Source organism: Pholis gunnellus, assembly GCF_910591455.1.
Source record: "Pholis gunnellus genome assembly, chromosome: 16".
Taxonomy (NCBI): domain Eukaryota; kingdom Metazoa; phylum Chordata; class Actinopteri; order Perciformes; family Pholidae; genus Pholis; species Pholis gunnellus.
Window position 1 is genome coordinate 4,379,240 of NC_136543.1, and position 24,854 is coordinate 4,404,093.

Below are 24,854 nucleotides of genomic sequence, written 5' to 3' on the forward strand. Positions count from 1 at the left end.
TGTCCAGTCTTTATGCTAAGCTAAGCTAACTGGCTGTTGTCTTATTTTTAACCGACATTTATGAGAGGGATATTCACCACTAACTATTTCCCAAGAATGTTGAACTTTTCCTTTAAATATTGGACAAATGATGACTCACTTGATCAATTCAATAAACACAGATTGGCTGTTGGTCATTTGTATTTCTGTTTACATACTATTATATTAATCCTTCTGTTTTTTAGAGCATGGGGTTTTTGTAATAACCTGTCCGCCTTAAATCAACCTCATGCAATGTGTAGCTGAACTGTCTAAACACCCATTTTCACCTCCTGCTCCCATGATCCCCTTAAGCAGCATTAACAAATTCTTGAATGCGTCTCACTCTTGGAAAAAAAAAAATGCCTCCAAGGCAAAAAAACAAACAAAAAAGTTGCAGTTGCAAAACACAACATGTGATGTTTACTGATCATCCTCAAAGTCCCGGCAGTGAAGGTACTTAAGGTTGAGACAATGAGCGGTTAACCACACGTGTGTCGTGGTTGGCTACATGTTCTCACACCCACTCGCCCCCGAGGAGGGCTTAATTCCTTGGTACACACACACACACACACACACACACACACACACACAGTTTACTGCAAAGGACTTTGGCTTCCTTCTCTCTGCAGAAAACTCCAAACTCTTTACCGAGCAGCATGTGAGTATCTGCAGTGATGCATTTCATCCATTTAATTGGTTTAAAATGGTGTGTCAGGGAATCTCTTTTGTACAGAATATCAATCAAAACGTGTAGATGTTTATTTGATGATTAGTTAATATTCTAATGTCTATACGCTGAATATGAATTTAACTAAAAATGTATGATTGTGCTCCAAGATCTAACAGATAATTCTTTTTTTTTGTTTAACACTCTGCTTTGAGGGCTTTCTCTTCCGACGCTTTCGTGTCTCTGATCAAAGACTCTTTTCCCAATAAACAATGCACCGGTCAGATGTTTTCTCAGGTTATGTAACAGTTACCAGAGCAGCAGGTGGCCATGTTTTACTTTGCTGTATGCTTGGTGTTGTAAGCGGGTTTAACCCACATCCTGCCTGTGATCAGAAGAAAACAACTGGACGTGGATGAAATCACGTTTCTGCTCACGTGGCCCGACGGAGAAATCTGCATAAAATCAAACGGTGTTCATTCCGCAGCTAGCAGAACAAGAGATACAGGAAGACAGTAAACATTAACCAAATGCAGGATCAAGTCACACACACTGCCGTTTAACAAGTGCTGGAGGAGGGATGCTACTTCGTGGTAACACATTAATCTGTGATGTTGAGTTTACCGTTGACGTTTCCTTCACTTGTCTTATTGTTTGTACTCACCGTTTTTCTCATTCTTTGCTGCTGCGGCGATGCAGTCAACCCCAAGATGACTTGAGCTTTCGTCCATCGGTGATGAAAGAAACGAACAGACTTATATTTATAATTTGTCACTTAGGAAGACATTGCATTCTTTAACTGTAACCATCCATACCCCAATGTACCCCATCCTTGACCTAAAAGCATGTTTAACACCTGGTCTCAATGGTTAACCTTGTGTGGACCAGCCCTGAAAGAACTGTATAATCTGGTACTAATTAACAGGGAAATACGTAGGTTCTTTTCATTGAGAGAATGGCTCTATTTGAACCCAAAGCAATAATTCACGTATTATTTATTTCTGAAAACGTTATTCTTCATAAACGATGAATTGCATCGCTTGTGTTCATGTTCAGTTGACCTGCTGTGCAACGACTAAAAGGTTCTCCAGGTTGCACAGTTCATTTCAATCAGGAGAGACTTGTTTTATAGTTTAGCAAGGATTTATTACACATGCAAATATGAAAAGTGCAAAGTCTTTGGCGATTGGATTCCATCATGAAGTACTATCACCGAGGGTAGGGATACTGAGGTCCAATAGGCCTAATCCCCCCTGTAGTCCAGACACTGGTGGTGGTGGTGGTGGTGAAGGGAGTTGCTCCAATCTGATGATGAATCAGGAGCCTGACTGTGATGCTGACTGGAGGTGACTGGGGTGGAGGAGGGTCACGTCTGCTTAGCTGAAATGACAACTGACAGCAGCAAAGAGAACACTTTTAAAGTTGACCGCACAGATATGATTGGCTTAAGGAAACTGTGCCGAATCTGGTGGGATACTTAAAAGTGCACGCCCCCAATCAGCTGATAGAGTAATTCCAAGGAGAGGAGAGACAGATTACGAGTGAGTGTCTTCCTGACTGAACTTGCGCTTGAGCTCCATTTGTATGAACTAATTGCTGTTATGCTAACTGAATACAGGTGAATGTGTGGTTATAGTTTTGGGGTCCACATACTAGGACATTGAGCTCCATTGTACTAGTCAATAGCTAGACCTCAATACATTTCACTGAAAAACAATACGCATGGATAGATAAATAAGACTATGAATTGTGTTTTGGGGTGAACTGTCCCTTTACAGATAGCATTACCCTCTGGTTTGCAGACATAATGCATAAAAGACCACCTTCATGTCTTTGCTAAGAGTCTACAGTAGAGCTGTGAATATCAATCAATAAGTTCTCATCCTACAAATTAATGTCCAACTATTTTGATAATCAGTTTGAGTCATTTTTCAGGAGAGAAAAAGTCAAACTTCTCTGATCTCAGCTTCTTGAAAGTGATTTCTTCTGGTTTCTCCTCTGTGCCTGTAAAGGGAATGTCTTTGAGACATTTAAGGAAGCCATCTTCAGCTTTGGGAAACACAGATTGACTTTTTTTCACCTCTTTCTGAATTGATATTGACAAAACGACTGATTGAGTAAAATAATTATCGACAGATTAATCAACAATGACAATACTTGTTAGAGGTAGCCCTAGTCTACAGCCATGCACACAATGACATGCTGATGTTTAGCAGGTGGAATGTTGACCACGGCCACCTGCATGTCAGAGTGCTAACATGTGCTAAACACACAAGTAATGCAAGAGGCAATTAAAGCGTTTTGCAGGCATTTGGTAATAAACCAAAAATATTGGTCGAATTGTGATTTGCATATTTTATTATGATGAAATTATAACCCAATTATGGTGCAAAATTAAAAGTTAAAGAGAACATTTGGCACCTTTTAGCTGAATGTCCAATCAGTGTTATTGATAAATCAGTGTGTGCTACAAGACCAACAGAAGTTTGCCGTGTCTTATTTCCTGGCTGCTGAGTGGGAATGAGGGGGTGGCACCAGAGAAGACGTTGGACAGAAGCTGGCACGCAATGCATCCTGGTACATGTAGGCGCTGCCGGCACGGCTCCGTGAGCAGCAGAAATCTGCTTTCTCTGTCTATATAGCACACACTGTGGAATTTGCTGCTTCAATTTACCATAAACACTGATTGGACAGCCACATTAAAAGATGACAAATTTTCCTTGCAAGTGATCCCCAGAGGCGATAGGATGCATCATCTGGGGATCTGGCATTCATGTACCAGAATTCATGGCAATCAATATATTAGTTGGGTTGAGGTCAGAGTTCATTTGATAAAGTTGGGATGCAACTAACTATAATTAATAGTCATCTATTTGTTTCCTAGCACTAGAAACACACCTCCAACATGTCCCTTCTCACCCACCTGTTGGCGTGTCTGTTCGGGATGGGCTCCTGGGTCTCCATCAACGGTCTGTGGGTGGAGCTGCCCCTCATCGTCCCCCACATCCCCGAGGGTTGGTACCTGCCCTCGTACCTCTCCGTCCTCATCCAGGTGGCCAACGTCGGGCCCCTCTTCGTCACCCTGATGCATCGCTTCCGGCCCGGCGCTCTGAACGAAGCGGCCGTCATATACGCGATCATCGGCCTGGGCACCGCCGCAAGCTTCCTGCTGGCTTTCTTCTGGAAGGAGACCGTGATGGTGGCGGGCGCTCCTCGCAGCGTGGCCCTGTTCGTCTTGACTTTCTTCCTCGCCACCGTTGACTGCACTTCCTCCGTCACCTTCCTCCCCTTCATGATGCGTCTCAAGGCTCGGTACCTGACCACGTACTACATTGGTGAGGGCTTGAGCGGCCTGCTGCCTGCCCTGGTGGCTCTGATCCAGGGGGTCGGAGTGGTCCACTGCATAAACAGCACCGGGTCTTTGAACCACACCCTGAACTCTTCCGACAGCTCCCTGACCTTTGACCTGCAGGCCCAGTATCAACCGGCCAACTTCTCTGCCGAGGTGTTTTTCTTCTTCCTCAGCGCCATGATGCTGGTGTGCCTGGTGGCGTTCCTGCTGCTGAACTACCACCCGTCCGTGGCCAGGGAGCGTCCCAGCAGTCGATACACCAACGGGGTAAAGGAGAAGTCAGAAAGGGACAGGAAGTGGGCGGAGCAGAAGCCCATGATGGATCCGTACAGACCTGCGAGCCAGAAGCGCATGAGCAGCTTCGGTACAGGCTTGTACAGCTGGACGCAGGTGTTTTACATCTTTGTGATCCTGGCCTGGGCCAACGCTCTGACCAACGTGGTGCTTCCCTCGGTGCAGTCCTACTCGTGCCTGCCGTACGGGAACAACACCTATCACTTATCAGCCACCATGGCTGCTGTAGCAAACCCTCTCGCCTGCTTCATCGCCATGTTCTTCCCCGTAAGGTCAGTGTGTGGTTTGTACACCTTTTTCACTACATTAGTCAGTTTGATTTTCAATAGCTCAAAATCACAAGTTTGCCTCGAAGCTAATAATAACTATTAAAGATTATTGATAATAATCGGGGCAGCCTGCGAGACCCTCTATCCTAGAACCTCAGTTTGCATTAGAAACTAGAATTACCGCCTCACAGTTGCACGCCTCCACCAACCAGTCAAGTTGTAGTTTGTACCCTTGTCTTGCATTCTCTCTACTGACCAGCAGGGGGCGACTCCTCCAGATGCAAAAAGAAGTCGGATTGTATAGAAGTCTATGAGAAAATGACTCTACTTCTCTCTTGATTTATTCCCTCAGTAAACATTGTAAACATGAGTTTATGGTCTCAATCTCTAGTTTCAAGTCTTCTTCAATACAGCATGATGTTCATTTAGTAAATGATGGTCCATTTAGAGTCAAATAGACCATAAAGAGCATTCATTGTTTGCAAAAAAAACAAGATGGCGACGACCAAATCACTGATCTCGAGGCTTCATGACAGCAGTCCACAAACTAATGGGTGACGTCACGATGACCACGTCCACTTCTTAGATACAGTCTATACAATTAGCATAGGAATTCTTTATTCTTTAATGTATGGCCAAAAAGTGACATTTGACAATCACATTTGAATCAGTTCATCCTTGAGTCCAGGACATCTGTGCCAAATTTGAAGTTGATTTCCTGAAGGTGTTCCTGAGATATCGCGTCCACGAGAATGGGAACACGTGTACACGGACAACACGGAAACGTAACACCTTCAGGTCACGGATAAATGAACACCCTTTAAAAAGGAAAATGAATAAATAAATAAATAAAGCAACTTATTTTTTAAACTTCACACTTCACTTGTTCTATATTCTTACTTTTCTTTCTTCTGGTTCTAAGTCCAACATGCAAAGAATCAATTCTAATTTGTTTTCAGTATTTTGTTTCAAGATAGTGACAAAAAGAGTTCACAGTTGATTTCTATTGGAAACTGAACTTCCCCATTGTTGTGTATGAATACATTGTGTGGAATATTATGTCAATCTTTACCTACATACCCATCAAAATGACAATGGGTAAAGGGTAATGTGTCATTTCCCCGCAGATCTCTGCTGCTGATGGGCGCTCTCACGGTGACCGGAAGCGGGGTCGGAGCTTATATAATGAGCATGGCAGCGCTGAGTCCGTGCCCACTGCTGGTTAATGAAACTTCCGGCGGCGTCGTCATTGTGAGTAGGACACTGTTCGGCTTTGCTTACCTTTCTTGCGTGGGCGTTACTGAAACACCACATGCAGGCAACCGACATAGAGTTAATTGTAGGTTTCAAACTCACACCTCCGTCTCGCTCCACCAGGTGCTGGCCTGGGTCCTGTTTATTCTCACCCTGTCCTACGTGAAGGTGATCATCGGGCTGACCCTGCGCGACGAGGGCCACGGCGCCCTCGTGTGGTGCGGAGCGGTAGTGCAGCTGGGCTCCCTGCTGGGAGCCGTGACCATGTTCCCCGTGGTCAGCGTGTACGGCCTCTTCTCATCCGGGGACCCGTGCAACACGAAATGCCAATAAAGACTCGACATCCGTGTGTGAACCGAGATATTCAACGGAGGAGACAATTGAATGTTGTGTTCTTTTTACCACCATTTTTTATTTTTTTACTTGGTAACACATGAATCTGAGCATGTCATTTGTTACAAGAAAAGCTATAATGTAGCCGTACAGACCGTGCTGCTGCAGACAGGATGAACACTATTTATACTAGTACGTTAGGAAAATACACCACCTACAAGTAAAACTCCAACATTCCAAAACCGTACTTAGGTGCTCGCTGTGCAGTGAAATGTTCCCTGTCAGTATTTTACTATTCTATATATATGATGTTACTGCAGCATTAATGCGTATGTTGCATCATTGTAACTCCTTCATATCGGGCTGACTATAGGTTAATCTGCAGCAATGCATCATATTCTATAAGATCATCATATGTCCTGTTTCAGATTCATGGAGATGCATTTTCCAGCTGATCCAACACGCCGTTTTAAATTAGTTTAATTAGCTAGTAGGAAAACATGTTCAACACATAAAGAAACACTTCACCCTTCTGTTTATCACAAACATTCAAAATCCTCAAATTTGGATATTGTGTTCTTTTCCTGGACAGTAGGACATGTAGTGGAGTAAACAGTATACTATGTTCACCCCAGTGGAGGAGAAGCACATAACATAAAATGGTAAAACTCAAGAAAAGTACAAGTATGTTGAATTTGTACTTAAGTACAGTGCTTGAGTAAATGTACTTATTTATAATCCACCACTGTATGAAGCTACCCTGACAGCTGTATATGTGGTCATGCTATATAGCCAGAACTACAATTATTTGGGATAAAGCAACTTTTTGCCTTGATGTTAGATCCCTTAAAAAAAACTTTTTATCAGCCAAGAGCAAAAGTCCATTGAATCGACAAATAAGTAGTAATATAATAATTCTGCAATCACAATATTGTTTTGTTTTTTATTTACATGTGCCATCATCATATTATTTATTGTATGGTATGAGATGCAATAAACAATATGACGTAATGATTACACTATAAAGATATAATCCCAACGTTACTGAAAGAACACAACGTACTTCTTTATATGTCGACCTGACTGGGACAACTGGTGGTCCGAACCCTGAAAACAGCCTCCGGACCAAAGGGACACAACGGGGTAAAGACATGGCTTGTCCACGTAGTTGTGGCCACAGGACAAAGTCTGGTGACACAGCGATACAGCTCAACCTAAAACCATCAAACAATATGTTATCTGGTTGTAAAATCTATAGTTTAAAAAAAAAGAAATAGCCGACAAGATAAAAATCTTCTCCAAAATCTGATGTCCTCTTAATTGACATATTATTTTCATATGATCATATCATTTCCATACTCCATTATTCATTCTTTGATTTTCATTTTGAAAGAAACATCATTTGGTCATCAACCTGCCGTGGCTCCTTATGGTATGGTACCAATGGTATCATTTCTCCATCAAAGCATTATTGTTATAACTCAAAGAAACAAAGCAAATGTTTTCCTATTCAGAAACAATCCTCTGTGTATATATTACAACCTGCCAGGCCATCGTGCATTTCAAATCTAGATTACCAGATTTCTACAATCAGATGACGTGAGAATACACTTGTGTTTGGTTTGCACACAGGTCAATTTAGCTTAACTCAGAGTTCAAGAGATGGACATGTTGTTATGGCATTGTCCCACTTGTTTATTCATATTAGTAGAAGAAGATTAAAAGAAAAATCATCTGGCTTTCTTTTTTCACTTTAAAGTCGAAATTCAGAGCATTTCTATTGCCTGCGCACGGTTCTCAACATGGCGGCGGCTAGCAGCAGCAGCTAAAGATGCTGATAGCTAATCGCACAAACAACAACAGTGCTGACAGAGATATCAGTGTTTACCTGAGGGGGGGGGGGGCTATGTTTCCACTGCAATGCTGTATCAGCTGTAACTGCGGTATGATGGTAGTGCAGAGCGGTGGCAGTGAGCCAGTGGGACATGCATGCTCACATACACTAAAACCAGGCGTTCAGCTCCGGGTTTGAAAGTGAAGCCAACGCAGCGGTGCCTTAAACTGGCATTCTTTCCAGAAGCCTGCAGGGGGCGACTCCTCTGGTTGTATAGAAGTCTGTGAGAAAATGACTCTGCTTCTCTGTTGATTTATTTCCTCAGTAAACATTGTAAACATGAGTTTATGGTCTCAATCTATAGTTTCAAGTCTTCATCAATACAGCATGATGTTCATTTAGTAAATGATGGTCCATTTAGAGTCAAATAGACCATAAAGCAGGGTATGCTTTAGGGCGGGGCTACCTTATGATTGACAGGTCGCTACCACAGCGTTGTCCGGTCTGGGAGTTGTCATGTTTTCGCCTTTGAACTTTAACCCTTTTTAGTTCATGAAAGTTCATTTTAGCATTTTTGGTCACCTAAAATGTCTTAATTAGCGTTCGATTCTATTTACCCTCTCATGTTACTTATGGTTGCCAAAAAACAAGATGGAGACGGCTAAAATGCTGAATTTGCCCCGATACAAACGCTTAAAGGCACGCACGACCGGCCTGTCTACGTCAACAAAGCCCAGGGAAGCTCACATTACAAAAAGTTCTTGTCACGGTGTAATCGAGACCTGTACTGAATTTGCATCCGGCGGAAAATTGGGAGGGTCTTTGTTTACTTCTGACCTACATAAATACTATGTTTATATATTCATTCTGTCTATCCTTCTTTATCATAAAACACATCGTGTTGCATTTCTTGTATTAAAGGATTGAATACAAATAAAGTTATTATTATTAATATTATTGTTGCTGTCATGATTATTGGCATTATCGTATAATTATTATAACTACTACTACTACTAACAATTATTTATCTTATCTTTATGATTATTATTTTTAATGTTGTTGTTGTTATGATTATTAACATTATTATATAATTATAATTATATAATAATAATAACAATAATAATAACAATTATTTTCATTTTTATTATAATAATTGTTATTATTATTACTTAGATATTATTCCATTATATATTTACAAAGCAAATAGTTGTTTTGCTGCTACATCAATGCTCTGCATGGCGCATAGAAAGGCTTTAAGAAGGCACGCAGCTTCCCCTGGGTGGAGAGGTAAAGCACTGGATGCACAACACTCGCAACAGACAGCAAGAAGATACATATAGGAAACACCATACATTCATAAACGAATCCCTTCTTATACACAAAGATTTGCAATAAAGTAACTGGAAGGTAACAGGACATGGTGAGGATTGAGGTGGCACAGACAGTCTTAAAGGCTCTCTTCTTGACAGGGTGCAGCTCGTCTCTCCCCGGGCCGTACTTCTTCAGCGCCCTCGCAATCATGATGCTGCACCCCACCATCATTGTCGCCATTGACAACATCACACTTGATGGGAGACGTTGCAACACGGACTCCATGAGGATGGAGGAAACGCTCGGACCCAAAACACTCAGCGAAGCACAGGGCACAGAAAGGAGCCACACCGTGAGAGCACAAACCTCCCTGAATCTGTATTTCTTCAGCAGATGATAAGACGTGGGGTGAATCACTGCAACGTATCTCTCCAGGCAGATATAAGACAAACTCATTGGCCCCCCGATTTGTACGTACACTAACAAAAACTTGGAGATTAGTTGGTGGGTGTCTTTCGTCACCAACAGGCAGATTAGATGGAGGAAGGAGATCCAGTACTGGAAGTAGTGGAAGAGAGCTAAATTGAAATTCAGGATATCTGTAGTCTTCTTGGATGTGATGGAGATCCGCAGCAGGTTGGCGATCACCGGTTGTCCCATGAGGATAGTAATGAGGTCGACCAGTGAGAGACCCACGAACTGGACCGGTCCATACACACAGACCCGTTCATTGGTAACGTTCGCCATTTCACCAGACTGCTGTTCAGAGCTGAAAGAAACAAGGCATCAAAGAGACTGATGGACATTTAAAAGTGTATATTTTCTAAGTTTCATCTTTGAATATGAAAGCAAAGGAACATACATACAGAGAGGCATACTGTGCTGTAAAATGCACAAACATCCCCTGATTCCTTCATGCTCTAAAGTGATTCAAACTTGAACTTTTTTAAAGAAACATCCGTACAGTATTTTCTATACATTTTGAATTCTATAAAATACACCGATGCAATATTAATTCAACCTTTTCTCCAGTACAAATGGAGATCTTTAAAGCCAAATGTATATTCTAATATCTTGAACCTTGACAGAATAAAGCACATCACTTGATTCTTAAAAAATGATCAAAAGCAAATTTGTTTGGTGTTTGTAAAGAAAAAAGTCAAATTAAAAGTACTGTAGGCCTACTGGCAGAATTCTGAGTTTGGTTTTAGAAAGTAAAGAAACTTGATCCAATACATTTTTATAAATGATGTTACATTCATATAAAGACATATAAGCAGATATATTAAACATTGCAGACTCAATATTAACAGTGTCATGAATACCGTCTTGTTCTACGTTACCTTGAACTGTCAATTATACCTACAATCATATAATTTTATATCATTTATTATTCAACACTCGCGAAGTCAGAGCTTACCAGGTGTATTCGGCTGCTGCTCAGACCAAACCGAAGAGTGACCCGTGGATCAATCGACTGTTTCAGTAAAAATGACGCCTGATTTTACTAATAGATGTAAGACAGGTGTGAGGCAGCCCAGCAAAACCAACAAACATCACGCCCCGATTTCCATAACTGCAGAGTTTCGGTGTCGGTTAAGGTTCGGCTGTGACACAGTCAGGTAGAGAAAAGAAAACATACAGACGCCAATAATGAAGTGTTTGTCAGCACTGAGAGTCATTCAATGTGTAGGAGATCCTGCAGACCACACGGTGTCAGTGTGCCCTGTAACACAACAGACACCCACTGCACAGGAGAGGCCTTGAGTAGTAATATTACATAATAAAAGAAAGAAAGAAAGACTTGTGAAATAGGATTTGAAGGAGGATTTATTCTTACTGGAGTTATCAATCATGAAGATTTGTAAGAAACTGATATTCTTTAGTTATTATGAAACACTGTTAACCATCTGTGGTTGCAGTGAAGAGTAAGACGCTGTGTAAATATGGATGCACCTGAGTATCGGGATGTTATGTGTTGGGATACTGTGTGATAGTCGTAGGTTTACCTTTATAGATGTGAGGTTGATTTCTGCTTTAAAGGGTGCTAAATTCTAAATCCAGAGCATCGAGGACTGAGGGATTGCCTCCACACGGCTCTCAATGTGGCGTCGGCTGAGCCGGTGGCTAGTAGCTAACAGCGCTAACAGCGGCAACAGTGCTGACGGACTTCACAGTGTTTACCTGAGAGGGAACCGGAGGTTGGGCGCTACGCTTCCACAACGCCGCCGTCGGTCTGGACGGCGTTACCAGTTGTAACCGCCGTATGAGCGCAGTCCAGAGCGACGGCGGCCATTAGCTAGCTAGTGATGTGAACTGACATGAACCCTCAGCCGGACGGGCTATGTAGACAAAGCACAGAGACACTCGTATTACAACACACACTTTGGGAGAGCGACTTCCTCCTCTGCTCAGGTAGACATTACTCCACTGTGTCTTTACATAGACAATAGTTGTTTGCCGCTAGATTTTTGTTCTGAATTACAAAGTTTGCACCTTTGAAGCAATAGTAGAATCACACTGACTTGCATGCAAAAAGCGTATGCATTGTTGTGAATTTGTTAGTGTGCAAGTTCTTTACTTTTTGTGCTACATGTTCGTTTTTAACAATTTTTTTAACAATTTCAGAGATTCTGGCCTCTCTCTACAGCCCGCAGCTGCATCATTGTCGTGTCCTTTTTATGTGATATAAACTGTGCAACAACAGCGTGGCATTCTGAAGGGTAGTCTTAAGATCCAAAGCTCTATTGGGCATCCGCTTTAGAGTTTGATTAACTGACTACTGTCGACTTAAAACTGCAAAACGCCGCTATATAGTGTAGGATTTTTGCGGATATATTTCTCACGACAGTACGGCTTCATTCAGCGTTTGGTTTCCATTTATTTCTTTTAGGAAATCATCATGCTGACTCCAACTATGTGTGGAGATGATTCCACAAGAGCAGATACGTTATGTGTGTTGGCCATATGAATCTAATCTAAAAGGCGTTTCCCCCAATATTCTCTCTGTTGTAATGCGATGACACAGATATTGATCAAACTAAAGGTAAGAAACAGATCAATAACATGAAAGAGATGAAGACTTATTTATTGACAAATACACAAAAATAGATCACAAAGCAGAACTTTGAGTTGTTCACTAACAACAACCTCTGCGGTAAACATTCCAGTATGGCTTCAGTTACAAGGATTAAGACTCATAAATACTTATAAAACCTGGGAGCAAAAGTGTGTCAGCCCATTTAGTTTTACTATAAGAGAGCAAACAAATGAGTAGATAATGTAATGTAGGGAACCATGTCAAAGAGGCTGTATGATGAACGTGGATAAACAGAGCACATGCTAAGAGAATAAATATGAAAATACAAAAAACAAACAAAGAATTTATATATTTGTATTGCTGTTCACTGTTATTACGTATTCATCGGGTTCGAGGCCTTCTCCGTTACATTCTTTGAGAGACTACCGGCATGTTGCATAGCTTCCAGGCTAACTTTCTTCTCCGATAAAAGTCAAAGCAGTATTACTGTAGCCAACAGTTTACTGCAAAGTCTATGTTGTTTTAGAGTCAGTATGCAGAAATGACTCAAAATGTCTCATTATGTTTTATGGAAGCCATGAGAGGGAAGGGAGAAAATGAAATTCTGATGATTCATTTTCATAGTCTGGTCTTAACGGTTTTCTCTCCTGTGTTTATGAATCAGAGCAGGTGACAAAAATGTTCCTAAAACTTTATTTTTACAGGTGGGAGAAAAAGTTTAATACTTATTAGACCACAAGAGGCTAAAGAGCACCACTACCCCGTGCTCCAAATAGCTCCAAATAGCTCCAAAATGTACGTTTTCCTCCACGGGAGTTTTAACTTTCATAACTTGGTAGAACACTATGTATATGTACATACGGTTTAGAGTGCATGGAGAAAGTAGAACTCCCCTAGAAGGAAACGTGAATGCTCTGAGTCCTGTTTATAACATGGCGTAGTGAGCCACTACAGCCTCTTGTGGCTGGAATGAGTATTACAACAACAGAAAAATGATTTCCTCACTTTCGTCTCTGGCCTCCCGTTGTTTTTTGTACTGTACGAGTGCATAACAACATAAGAACTCTATATGAGGTTTGGGTAATTTTGAATTGTCTGAAAAGTGTTGCCATTGTTGTTGTGACTTTAAGTGACAGTAACAAGACGCCTAAATGGAAAAAACTACTCGTGATACCTCAAGTTTAGTGGCTAAGTGCTTACTGTTGGTCGCAAATACAGAAAATGTATTCAATTCTTAAACATCTTTACTTAATTTGTCCAAACAAATTATGATTTAAAGTGTGACTATGCAACTTTTGAAAAAAATGGCACATTCTTCCTTTTACAAATGAAAAGTTGAACTCATGAGAAATAAAACACATCTTTGATCAATTCAACACACTCGGGGGTTTTGTTGCTCCAGCCTCACGTGGTCCAGTGTGACCAGTAGCTTTAGGTGGCTCATGACAATTCTCCAATTGTGCTACAGTTACACCGTCTTTTAGCGTGTAACATTATCCCATAATTACCATTTGTTGCCACTATTCAGCCGACGGTACATTATCTCGCTTTATAAAGTATTTTCCTGGAGAACAACTGAAGCCAAACTCGGGCCATGGTTTTCTGTTTCCAGTCAAGAAGGCACTTCTCTTTTGAAACTGTCTCTCTGAAAAGTCAGATATGCAAACTGAAGCACTACAGATGCTGTATATACAAATTACATAACTCAAAGGCACTGAATCATTTACAAACTGCAGCAAAAAAAGACATAAAAACATGTTTTGGTCCTCTAAAAGCAACATTGTTGTTGAGGCGGGGGACGGCAGGCATGGTTGCTAAAGTCAGTCATGTGATGTATTCCTCGGGTAACGTCTGTGTAAAGGCATTATATATGTAAAAACAAGGCACACGTTGGACCCTGGGTCATCTGGACTATACATTTACATTTGTTCTCTTTGGATTTCCTTCTTTTTTGCTGCTTCCTGCACGCTGTAGTCCAAGCATGAAAAGCACAACGTCAAATCTTTTGTTTGGCGTTTCCCTTTTTTAGGGGGGGGGGGGGGTTTCCCGTGTCAGTTTTGTCGCGGACGGGAAACTACGCATGGCTGTGGACGGAGATGGTCGACAGGTCGTTCCTGATGATCTCATTGACTGCAAAGGAAAAGAGAGAAAAGGGGGGTCAGTACTCATGACCTCCACATGGATGTCATGCAGAGGGAGTGCATGTACAGTATAACGTCGCATGTAATATCTTTAAAGCCCCTGAAAACCTACTCTTTTCAATTAGCTTCTTGCTAGTAATAGTATCTGACATGAACACTTTTTTTCTAAACTTTATTTACAATGTTTACTAAACATCTACAACTAGTTTTTATTGGCTTTCAAAAATAACCCTATACAGTGGATTTGGCTAAAAAGTTAGCTGACAGTTAATTTATTTTAGCAGACCAGTTAGCAACATTAGCATTCAATATTTACTCTCCTTTTAGTTCAGATTTCAGGTTCATTTCTGGCTCTTAAGTTGCTAAATGTTCCACTTTGATAATCGACTGGTTGCTGACTTTTTCTGTTCGCTGTTTGGTGCTTAGCCGGTAGTGTGCAGTGATGAAAACAGCTGCCTGCTACAAATAAAAAGGACACTGATGAGAGCGGTTATGGACCGCAAAACCCAAAACAATGAACCAAACGAAGCTGATGTAAAAAAAAAACATATTTTAGTGCTTTAAAGTTCCGCCACAGGGAATACAGTTCCCTGAGCTCTATAGGATCTGATATTTCCTCTGAGTCAACCTAACAGAATCACTTTATATCCGAGATCCCCAGACCTTTCTTTATCAAGAGAGATGATGCAACCTCCTGCTGTCTCTAAAGGATCCAGGTGCACTTGTTTATCCATTTTTATCAGCTGTGTACTTTGGATGACGGAAGAGGGGGGGAGGATCCAAGAGCAACTGAGCAGGCGGACTGAAGCTAAACCAGGGAAATATATATATATATATATATATATATATATATATATATATATATATATATATATATATATATCTCAATGTTCTGATAACAGAGACATAAGGACATATCACTCACATTCTTCCCCTCTCTAAAGGGGATTGAGCGGGTTCATGGTTTATTAGCTTTCACCGTTCTTATCTGTGACCTCATTTATCACTTTGAAGAGATAGTCTCCACAGATCAGCTTCTCACTTTTTCTAATCAGCCTGCAGGCCCCCCCCCCCCCCCCCCCCCCCCCCCCGGGGGAACACCCCTGGCCGGATCGGGCCTCGGAGAAACCAAGGGAGGAATTCCCTCTGACTGACTGGACGCTTGGAAAAGCAGCCTTCCTCTCCACACAATGGAATTACTTTACTTTTTTTCAAAAACGTTTATTTTCATCGCAGGCAGCAGATCAGCCTTTTCTCTCGCAGAACCAGCGCTGGCACGGCAGCTTCCTCCCATAAATACCCCTCGCTTGCCATCACCAAAACAGACAGGGGTGTACGCACCTCTCAAGGAATGGAGGAGGCTTGGTTAAAAGTGTGGGTGCAAAACACTCTAGACGTGAGGTTCATGTGTTTGACCTCGCTGATCGACTGCTGTTACAGCAACAGGAAGACCTCTCGAGCGGTTTGATAAGCGCAGCGCAGCGGCTGCCTCTCATGAGCGTGTCACAGAAACACATTGAACCTATTAAGTGACTACGAAGACAGGGTGAGATTCACAGCAGTGTGTCTTCGTGAAGAACTTGGCGGCGTAGAAGATACTCGTCAAGACGACAGAGACATTTATACGCAGGTGCTCTGAATCACTTCGTCTAAATTTAGCAGAGTGGTCCAAAACCCCCAAAACAACAACTCATCATTCACGTTCAAAAGTTTAATCTTAAAGGGGAACTCCACCACGTTCACACCATGTTTAATGTCATCTGTGGTTCTGGATAAAGGTTTTCTGAGCAAATAACATTGATTATGTTGGGTTTGGAGACTACACCAAAACAAGATTGTGCTATTCGTTGCATTATGGGAAATGTAGGATCTGGTGATTTTGGAGCTTGACGTGTACTAGGGACTAAAGTTAAAAAATATTTCAGCCTCTGCTGCTCCGATTTAGGCCATTCCCTTTCAAATCGGTCTCATGTGAGGCCCTGAACTTTATGGAGGTGCAACACTAAATCACTGGAGAACCCTTTTTTATTGCATCAAGTATCATTGTGCCAAGCTTCTACATTGCTTTTCTACCCTGCAGGCAGCCATTGGTCTCCATTATGCATCAGTTGCTCTAAATATTTTTGCACCTTTGCTCTTTTTTGCAGCTGTTATATTTTGTGTGGTGACGCCGTTGAGAGCAAGGATCACAGACACAATAACGGTGCCTTCAAGAACGCTCATAAATCTAAGAGCAGGCTGCCCATCAAAACAAGAAACAACAATTTATGAAAATATCAATTTTTGCTCGACTTTTTATTAAGATCGACTAAATAACTTCTGCTATTTGTATTTTTGTTTTACATGCAATGGGCTAAAACTAAAACATGCAAAACCGCTGAACATTATTTCAGGATGAATGAATAAACCCATCTGTTAGAGAACAGTGGAGAGAACAGAAGTGAACTGCACCTAAACTCTCCAGACGTTAGCTGCAGTTCCATCGGGATCAGTAGCATTAGAATGGTTAATGTTGCTGTGTGTATTGTAATGCAGGATGCTTTCTAACACAGCTCATCATCAGGACAGCATGCCGCCACCAGCCATGTGAACCAATACATCACCAAAAAGACACACGTGAACCAGAAGAAATAAACACTCTAACCTCATCTCCACCCTCCTACAGCGTGTCGTTCCGCTGCCATGTGTGCTGGTCCCGGCCCAGACTGAACTGACTGACCTCCTCTCCTCTATTTGATCTGGCTTTGACCTCCTGCGCATCTGGAGGTGGAAGGATATGATCGTTGAGTTCAAGAACCTCAGGGGGACGTTATTACAATGGCTTTCTCAGCGAGCACATCGAGCCCGGCTGTAAATTTAGCACATCGAGACATCGTCAGACCCCGACATCATGTTATGGCCTGTCCGGTTGCTATCAGGTATTTTTCTGTACGCGGCATCGTGAGCCATGTGTGGTGGACCAGCTTTCATACGACTAAAAAGACAGAATTCAGTAGTTTATCCTGATATAAAACAAAGGAAGGCCGGGGAGTAAAACTCTTTCTCTTTTTGCCCCACTGAGGACACCAACCATCAGCTGTTTATGTGTCCGTTACCATGGCCCACTTTTCATTGTGCCGTCACATTTGACGTGGAGGATCTAATTGGGAAAAAAAGGCAATGTATTGATCTCTAAGTGTGTTCACAGCAAAGTCCTAAAAATAGGCCCAGCACCAGTGTGACATCTGTGTCATGTGTTCTCCGCTCACATCGATTTGTTCGAGAGACAGGAGGGTGTCCAAACAGGATAACGTCCACTGAGTGGGATAGTAAACTCTGGGGTGTCATTCAGAGAAATAGAATAGAATTTAGATTGAAATTTGAGAAAAAAACAAAACTTTTTAAAAAATAAATGTTTAAGGTATGTGTGATCTTGAAAGAGACGGTGCTCAGCTGCTGTAGGGATCCCTATTGTTGTACAGAAATATGATTACAATGAAGAAAATATTAAATCAGTTAAATAAAACAATCTCACTTCGATGAACATTTAGTAACTTTTCTAGAGGTTTCATCACATCACATGATCTCCATCAGATAAAGGAGTTTGCCCAGTTCTCGTTCATGTTGAGGTTCTAAGTTCATTATTGATAAAACTGTGATGTTCGGAACAGCTATGGACCTTAAAGTGAGATTGTTCATCAGCTGATGTTTCCAGGGTCAATAAGGAACTTCAGCTTTTAAGCCCACATGGAGGAAAACGAAATGTCGAAATGTGAAAATCTACAATCCCCTGACATCTGGTCAGAACACCATCTGCTGAGGAAGATCATGCGATATGACTGAAAGCTCCAGAACAGCTACTAAATGGCAGAGGTAGGACCAAAGTCACAAGTAAGTCTCAAGTCTTTGCACTCAAGTCTTAAGTCAAACCTGACAAGTCCCAGGTCAAGTCCCAAGTTCTCAACTTTGAGATTCGAGTCCTGAACAAGTCATAATGTGCTCCTCACCTGTCATTTTCATCCTCCACAAACAAAGTGGATCTGGGGAATTATGTGTTGCTGGGAATGAATAGCGTTAACATTAGTCGATTCAGGAAATGAATTGATTCGTTGCACACTTTTTAAGCAAAATACTTTTTATTCTTTGGGCTCGAAGGAAGGTCTCAAATATTTTCAAGTCTAAATGCTCAACACCGAGTGAAGTCACGAGTCATTGGCGTTGAAGTCCAAGTCGACTTGCAAGTCTTTTTTGCTTTTGTCGAGTCCATAAAGTCATTCAATTTGTGACTGGAGTCTGACTGGAGTCCTAGTCATGTGACTCGAGTCCACACCTCTGCTACATGGACCTTGTGGTGATATTGGTTACTCGACTGCTGTTTCCACGGTCAAGAATGAACTTCAGACTCTAAGTACAGTTGAGAACAGAAGGTATAGGAAAGGCTACTTATGAAACAACAGAGTCTGAATGGGAAAAATATGAAAAATCCATCGACAGTTTTTTCATTATTTGTGGTTATTCTTATAACGCTGTTACTCTTTCTTTATACTTAAATCAAGAATGAAATGAAGTGCTATAACCCCACAACATTGCACTACATTTGCCTCAAAAGTTGGGATTTGATATGAAGGAATCCAGGAACTGGTTTCCCGTCCCATGGAGGTCCACAGCAGCTGGCCCTGACTGATACAGCCCGGCTCCCTTCACCAGGAAACCCCCGACAAACGAGGAACTCCCAAACAATTAGCGGGCCGGGCTGTTTGCCTCATTAAGGGCTGAAACGCGTCAACATGAACCGGCACTGAAACGACACAATACTGCAGGAGGAACCGGCGAGATGTATATATATATATATATATATATATATATATATAATATATATAAATATATATATATATATATATATATATATATATATAATATATAAAACTCTCTCTCTGAGCGCTGTGAATAAATCAGCTGAGGGACCAGAGCTGAGACAATGAGAGAATAATAGGCTGGGGGGTAGAAAACACCCCCCCCCCCCTCTTTACTGCCACGTCAAGTCCAGGCCACAAGCCACGAGATGTTCTTGGCCCACATAATGAGGCTCCTACTGGGTTACTGCAAGTCAGTCCCACAGAGCGGTTCTGCAGTTCACCACACGCTCTGCCAACTATTTTTTTTTTACCCCAGGTATTATTAAAAAAAAAGAAAAGGTCTGCGGACAATAGCTTTTTGTAAACTTTGTAGGCCTTTAAGGTAACGGAAAAATAGAAAGGGAGAGAGGCCTTCAACGAAACGTTACAATTAAAATGTTTTTTCATACACGTAGAAAAATAACTTGAATCAGCTAGTTATACACAGCACATATGTTGCCTTGTGTTTATCTTTATCGTCACTGTAAAATAAAGATAGATTTAAAAGTCAGCTCTGTGGTCATTGCTGAGGCTGTAGTTTCTGTTCTCGTCGTATCGGGATAGACTGTAAAATGTTTCTACAATTTATGCCCCTCCACATAGTCAGGTGAAGTGGACAAAATATTAGAAACACCTTGCAATTACTTACAATTCAACCCCATTACAAAGTTCAGCACCAAAGTACAAATTGAGGAAACAACTCGAAAAGTTAATAAAGTAGGAAAGAAAAAATGGTCTCTGCCAAAACTGAACTTTTTAAAGGGGACATATCATGCTCATTGTCAGGCTCATAATTGTATTTTGGGTTTCTACTAGAAAATGTTTACGTGCTTTAATGTTAAAAAAAACACTTTATTTTTCTCATGCTGTCTGTCTGAATATACTTGTATCCACCCTCTGTCTGGAACGCTCTGTTTCAGCGCCTGTCTCTTTAAGACCTTCTCCCGAAAAGGACCATCCAAACTATTCATAAAAAGAACAGCTGATAATTAATTACAACCATATATGTGAAGTCGGGATAATAATGCCTGTAAATCACACAAACTATTGCCTATTTTCGCCACGTGTGGCTGCAAATTATTTGAGAAACCAAGTTTTATTATATAAAATCAGTCAGATGCTTCTCACAAATACTTCTCCTATGATCCCCCCCAAAGTCTCCGCTCATCAATTGTACTGATCTGACATCTAACAAGGCCACAACACGCCATAAAAAAGCATTCCGTAATGCTTTTTGGCTCAGATCTGGGTTCAGAATGGACATGTTTTGCTCGTGTTACCTCAATGCTGACAAAGAGTCAGCGGCACACTACCGTGCAGTGTAACGTATGGCTTTGGCCACCTCTCCCAGACCGTCCTCTGAGCCAAAGGGAAGCATGCAAGCCTCTGCAGTCAGCAAGTTTTATGGCGGCGTGGCCGGCCTCCATCTCCCTCGGCCTCAGCAGCGGTGGACTGTGCACCCTGCAGCCCTATATACCTCCGGCTCGAGGCCAGACGGCACCGTTCAGACTTTCCATGAGCAGAACAGGAGGAGGGATACTGATTAATACGAGAGGGCTGCGCAAACAGGAAGAAGATATCAGCTCTGATTACATACACCTGACTGTGTCACTTTTATTTCAAAAGTGAAGTTTACTGCAGCTACTGGACAGGATGAGTGGTTGAAGGTTCACCCATTTAAATAATAATACATAATTGCGTCAAATTCTTCTCAAATTAAATTAAATTGCACTACTTTAAATAAATAAATGCCAATGATTAATCTTGGTTTCTGGCAGTAATGCACAGATAATGATATTCTAAATCACAGCGCATAAACACAAACATGATCCTACTTTTATTTGTAATAACAGTCAGAATATTAGTATTAACGAGCATGGCCGACATGAAATCACAGCAACGCCACACCTGAGCGAGACCATAAAGCAAGGAGTCGTATGAAACGCTGCCAAAGCTTTTAATGCAGTGAGAAGCCACGTTAAGTTTGGAATGCTTCGTATACTTTCCGTCAATGTGCCAAAGAAAACAAGTGTGATTGGTGGGGCCCAGCTCCTCAGAAATGTGCGTTATGGTGGTGACGGTGGCGTACTTTAAAACTCAGACTTTAACGACACCTGATTTAAACCGCAGAAACCCTCAAGAGACAGTTTTTCAGTGTAATCAAATCTTTAGCTCGAGCCGGCCAAATATCTCCACAGACGGGGGGTAACAAGTGTTAATACATTTACCCAGACTGCTCAGAGGAAGTGGCAGGGGAGCAGTCTGAGTCCCGCAGTCTGCGGCCCAACAACAGCGCCTCACTCGCCATCGCCAGGAAGCTCGGCCAGACGATTCAGTGTGTGTGTGTGTGTGGGGGGGGGGGGGGGGGGGGGGGGCTTAGTGACGGATCAAAGGCTGCTGATAGCTGCTGGTTATTGATGCTTCATCTACTCTGCTGCCCTTCCTCCACGGGACTCACACACAGCCGTTTTCTTCTCGCCCCGGGGAAGATCATTTATCCAATTTATTTCAAATCACCATGGAGCATGCGGCCCGCGAAACCTCAGCGGTGAGCGCGGAGGGCCTGAGCAGTGAGATCATAAAGTTTGTGCTCCTAAAAAAAAAAAAAAGTTGCTCTCTGTGAGATAAATAAAAAAGCGGCCACAAAAAAACCTGGTATTCATTATATCAGCGAGCTTTAGGCAGGCTTGTCTCATTCCGGGTTTACAGCCGAATATATCAAACACTAGACCACCGGGTTTCTTTGATCGAATTACTTCAGAATTGAGACGACTGGGAGAAAGCTCACAGCGACGGAAAGCCACAAAAGTGAGAGAATTGGTAAAGAGATATTGTAAAATGCTGGACTTTTGACAGCCTCTAATCACATAAAGTATAGGACTCGCAACAGCAGTGATGAACCTTTCGGCACAGTCATCCCTCCCACATCAAGCTACTCCTCCTACAGTGGCCTGTAACTGACACAGACAGTAATATGAGGGTTTCACAACATTGGCAATGTAAAAAAGCTAACCAGCTGCGACAACAAAATCCTCATTTAACTCTCAACAAGAAAGCAAATAAGCGCTATCCTAAAATATTGGACTATTCCTTTAAATGATGGCGATTTTCTCTGAAACAAACGCTCCATATTGATAAAAAATCCTGTCAGCTGCAGATATATTATGGGGCGCAGTTAAAACCTTCTTGTCTTAGTGATTGTTGGACGGGTTGTTCTATTCATATTTGTATTGGTGCACTGGATTTAAAAATTCTTTTTGGATTTTGTATAATTATAATAACTTTTTCACTCACCATCATCGAGGTACATCTGGTCCAGCTCCTGAGGTTCTTGTTTGATGCTGACAGCCAGCGCCGGCGGGCTGCCGTCCTCCTGAAGGGAACCCCGCCCCCTCGGCGGCACCTTGGGGTGCTGCTGAGCTCCCGGGCTGGTGTTGCCACTGCCCGGATGGGCTGGTGTCACGCAGACGGCCGGAGAGAAAGGGCCGTCCGTCGGCGTGGAGGGCTGCGAGGTCGGGGGGGAGGAGGAGGAGGAGGAGCTGCTCGGTGGGTAGAAGCCGGGCAGCTGGTAGCGCCCGGGCGTCTCCTGGATGATGGAGACGTGAGAGATCGGGGACTGTTGGCCCGGGTGTTGGACTTGCGGGCCGGCGGAGAGGCACTTGGAGAAGGGCGGCGGCGGCGACAGGTCGTGCAGTTTGGGGCTGGTGCTCGGAGAGGACGAGGCGGGCAGCGGGGAGGGCTTGGCTGCCAAGCTGACAGAGTAAGGCCCGCCCGTCACGCACGGCCTGAGGTCAGAGGTCATCATCGGGGCCATGACCTGAGGGGGGAAGTATGGCTTTGGGTGCAAGGACAGGCCGCGCTGGCTGCACACCAGAGGGGCGTCGAAGTCGTCGCGTGGCTCCGTCTTTATCGTCGGGGCTGGGAGGGAAAACAAGAAGAAAGGAGAAGCTAAATGAGTAAAGACAAATTCCAGCCTTGCAGCAAGTGAGACTGAGTGAGTGGGTTTGTGGCTAGGATACCCGCTGCCAAACAAACACTCTCATCAATGAGACTCTGTGTCTGGGCCCGAGCTCTCCCACCCTGCTGAAAATATTCACAAAAGTAAAAAAAAAAAAAAAAGTGATGACTCATCAACACGAGAAACATCCAGCTGCTTCTATAATAAAATGCTTGTTTTCTTTGGACTCTGCGCCGGTGCTAAATGTGAGATATGAAATACGCTGCTGCAACAGGGGCTTTATACTCCGCAGGGTTCCACAATTTAAAAAAAATGACCGCTCGCTCGTTGAGCCGAAGAGAAGAAAGTTTAAGTAAACGTGAAAGCTGCTTTCAAAATGTAGCTGAAAAAGACAAAATGGAGGCTGAGGATGGTGGTTAGCGTGCAAGGTGGGGACCAGAGACCTGGCCATGTTGGACACCGAGGCTTTTAAAATGTGGTCCGTCAATCTGCTGCAGCTCCTTTCACCACATCAACGTCCAACACGCGCCTCAGCCCGGTTACAAGGAAACGACAGCCCGGCTCTGACCCCGAGCTTCTTCACTGCATCACTGAACTTGATCGATTTATAATGTTCTTTTGTGGTGAAGCTGTTTTAAATCACAATATGAAGCATGGCCTGGAAATCCAAGCTTAAGTAGTAAATTACTTGTACTTCATTCTTCCTTCTGTGATTCTGCTTCTTATTTCTGGGCATTTTCAGCCCTAAATTCAACAGAGGCTGGAATCAAACCCGGGACGCTGAAGTTATTTAGCACTCCCTTAATCCTGCATTTCACTAATCCACACGGTTCATTTTGTAGTTGTTTATCTATCTATATATATTTACCTATATATATATATATATATATATATACTTTTTTTGGTTGCATAGGGAAATCTCTTGATACAGATATTTCAAACTTACAATGGTGTAACAGGCTGAATAAGTGGCTAATTAGACTAAAAGGAGAGAAACGGAGACGTGTCAGGCCTTTACTGAAGCCTCCACTGTCAACAGCTGTAAAAGAGGAACTGTGATGAGATGGTTACAACAAACCGCAGCACTAAAATAGTACATGCCTGTTTGGAGGGAAGTGCGTCTGCCTGCCTGTGGAGGAGAGAGGCAGATGCACATGTACATAAAGGGCGAAGGAAGAAGTTTGTCTTGCCGCAAAAAAAGGGAGCGTGCCCCCGGGGTTTTTCCGGAGTGTTAAAATCAGTCGCGTGTACTGTGTGTCCCAAAATAAATCTGCAACACCTGCTGCCGCAAAGAAAAGTGAGAAGACATCGTTGTATCTGAGAGTTTCACGTATTTTTGCTTCTTTTTACACTTTTCTTGACTTTCTCCTTTTTATTGTCCCTCTTGTTCAGCCGGCTTTAAGAGCTACAGGCCAGACTAGCCGTCTTCTCCGGTCCCTCCTCTCCTTTACACTCTCTGGATCCTGAGGACAATGCTCCACTTTCACAGCGGGGCACTCCGTCACC

At 42.6% G+C, this 24,854-nt stretch overlaps 2 protein-coding genes across 2 annotated transcripts in view; one reads left to right on the top strand and one right to left on the bottom strand.

Moving 5' to 3' along the window:
• Positions 1-3,593: 3,593 nt before the first annotated feature.
• slc52a3-2a (solute carrier family 52 member 3-2a) lies at positions 3,594-6,190 on the top strand (the record flags this gene model as incomplete). Its single annotated transcript, XM_079176242.1, has 3 exons — positions 3,594-4,606; positions 5,731-5,854; positions 5,981-6,190. The coding sequence occupies 3 exons, from the start codon at positions 3,594-3,596 to the stop codon at positions 6,188-6,190; spliced, it is 1,347 nt and encodes a 448-aa protein (XP_079032368.1).
• Positions 6,191-14,449: 8,259 nt separating this feature from the next.
• nfatc1 (nuclear factor of activated T cells 1) overlaps positions 14,450-24,854 on the bottom strand; it is a gene marked incomplete at its 3' end in the record, with an annotated part of 36,675 nt that continues 26,270 nt past the window's right edge. The window contains exons 9-10 of the mRNA XM_079176220.1: positions 22,685-23,308; positions 14,450-14,505 (exon numbers count right to left, since the gene is read on the bottom strand). Of these exons, the coding sequence (XP_079032346.1) occupies positions 14,450-14,505; positions 22,685-23,308 (680 nt within the window). The remainder of the gene's footprint in view (positions 14,506-22,684; positions 23,309-24,854) is intronic.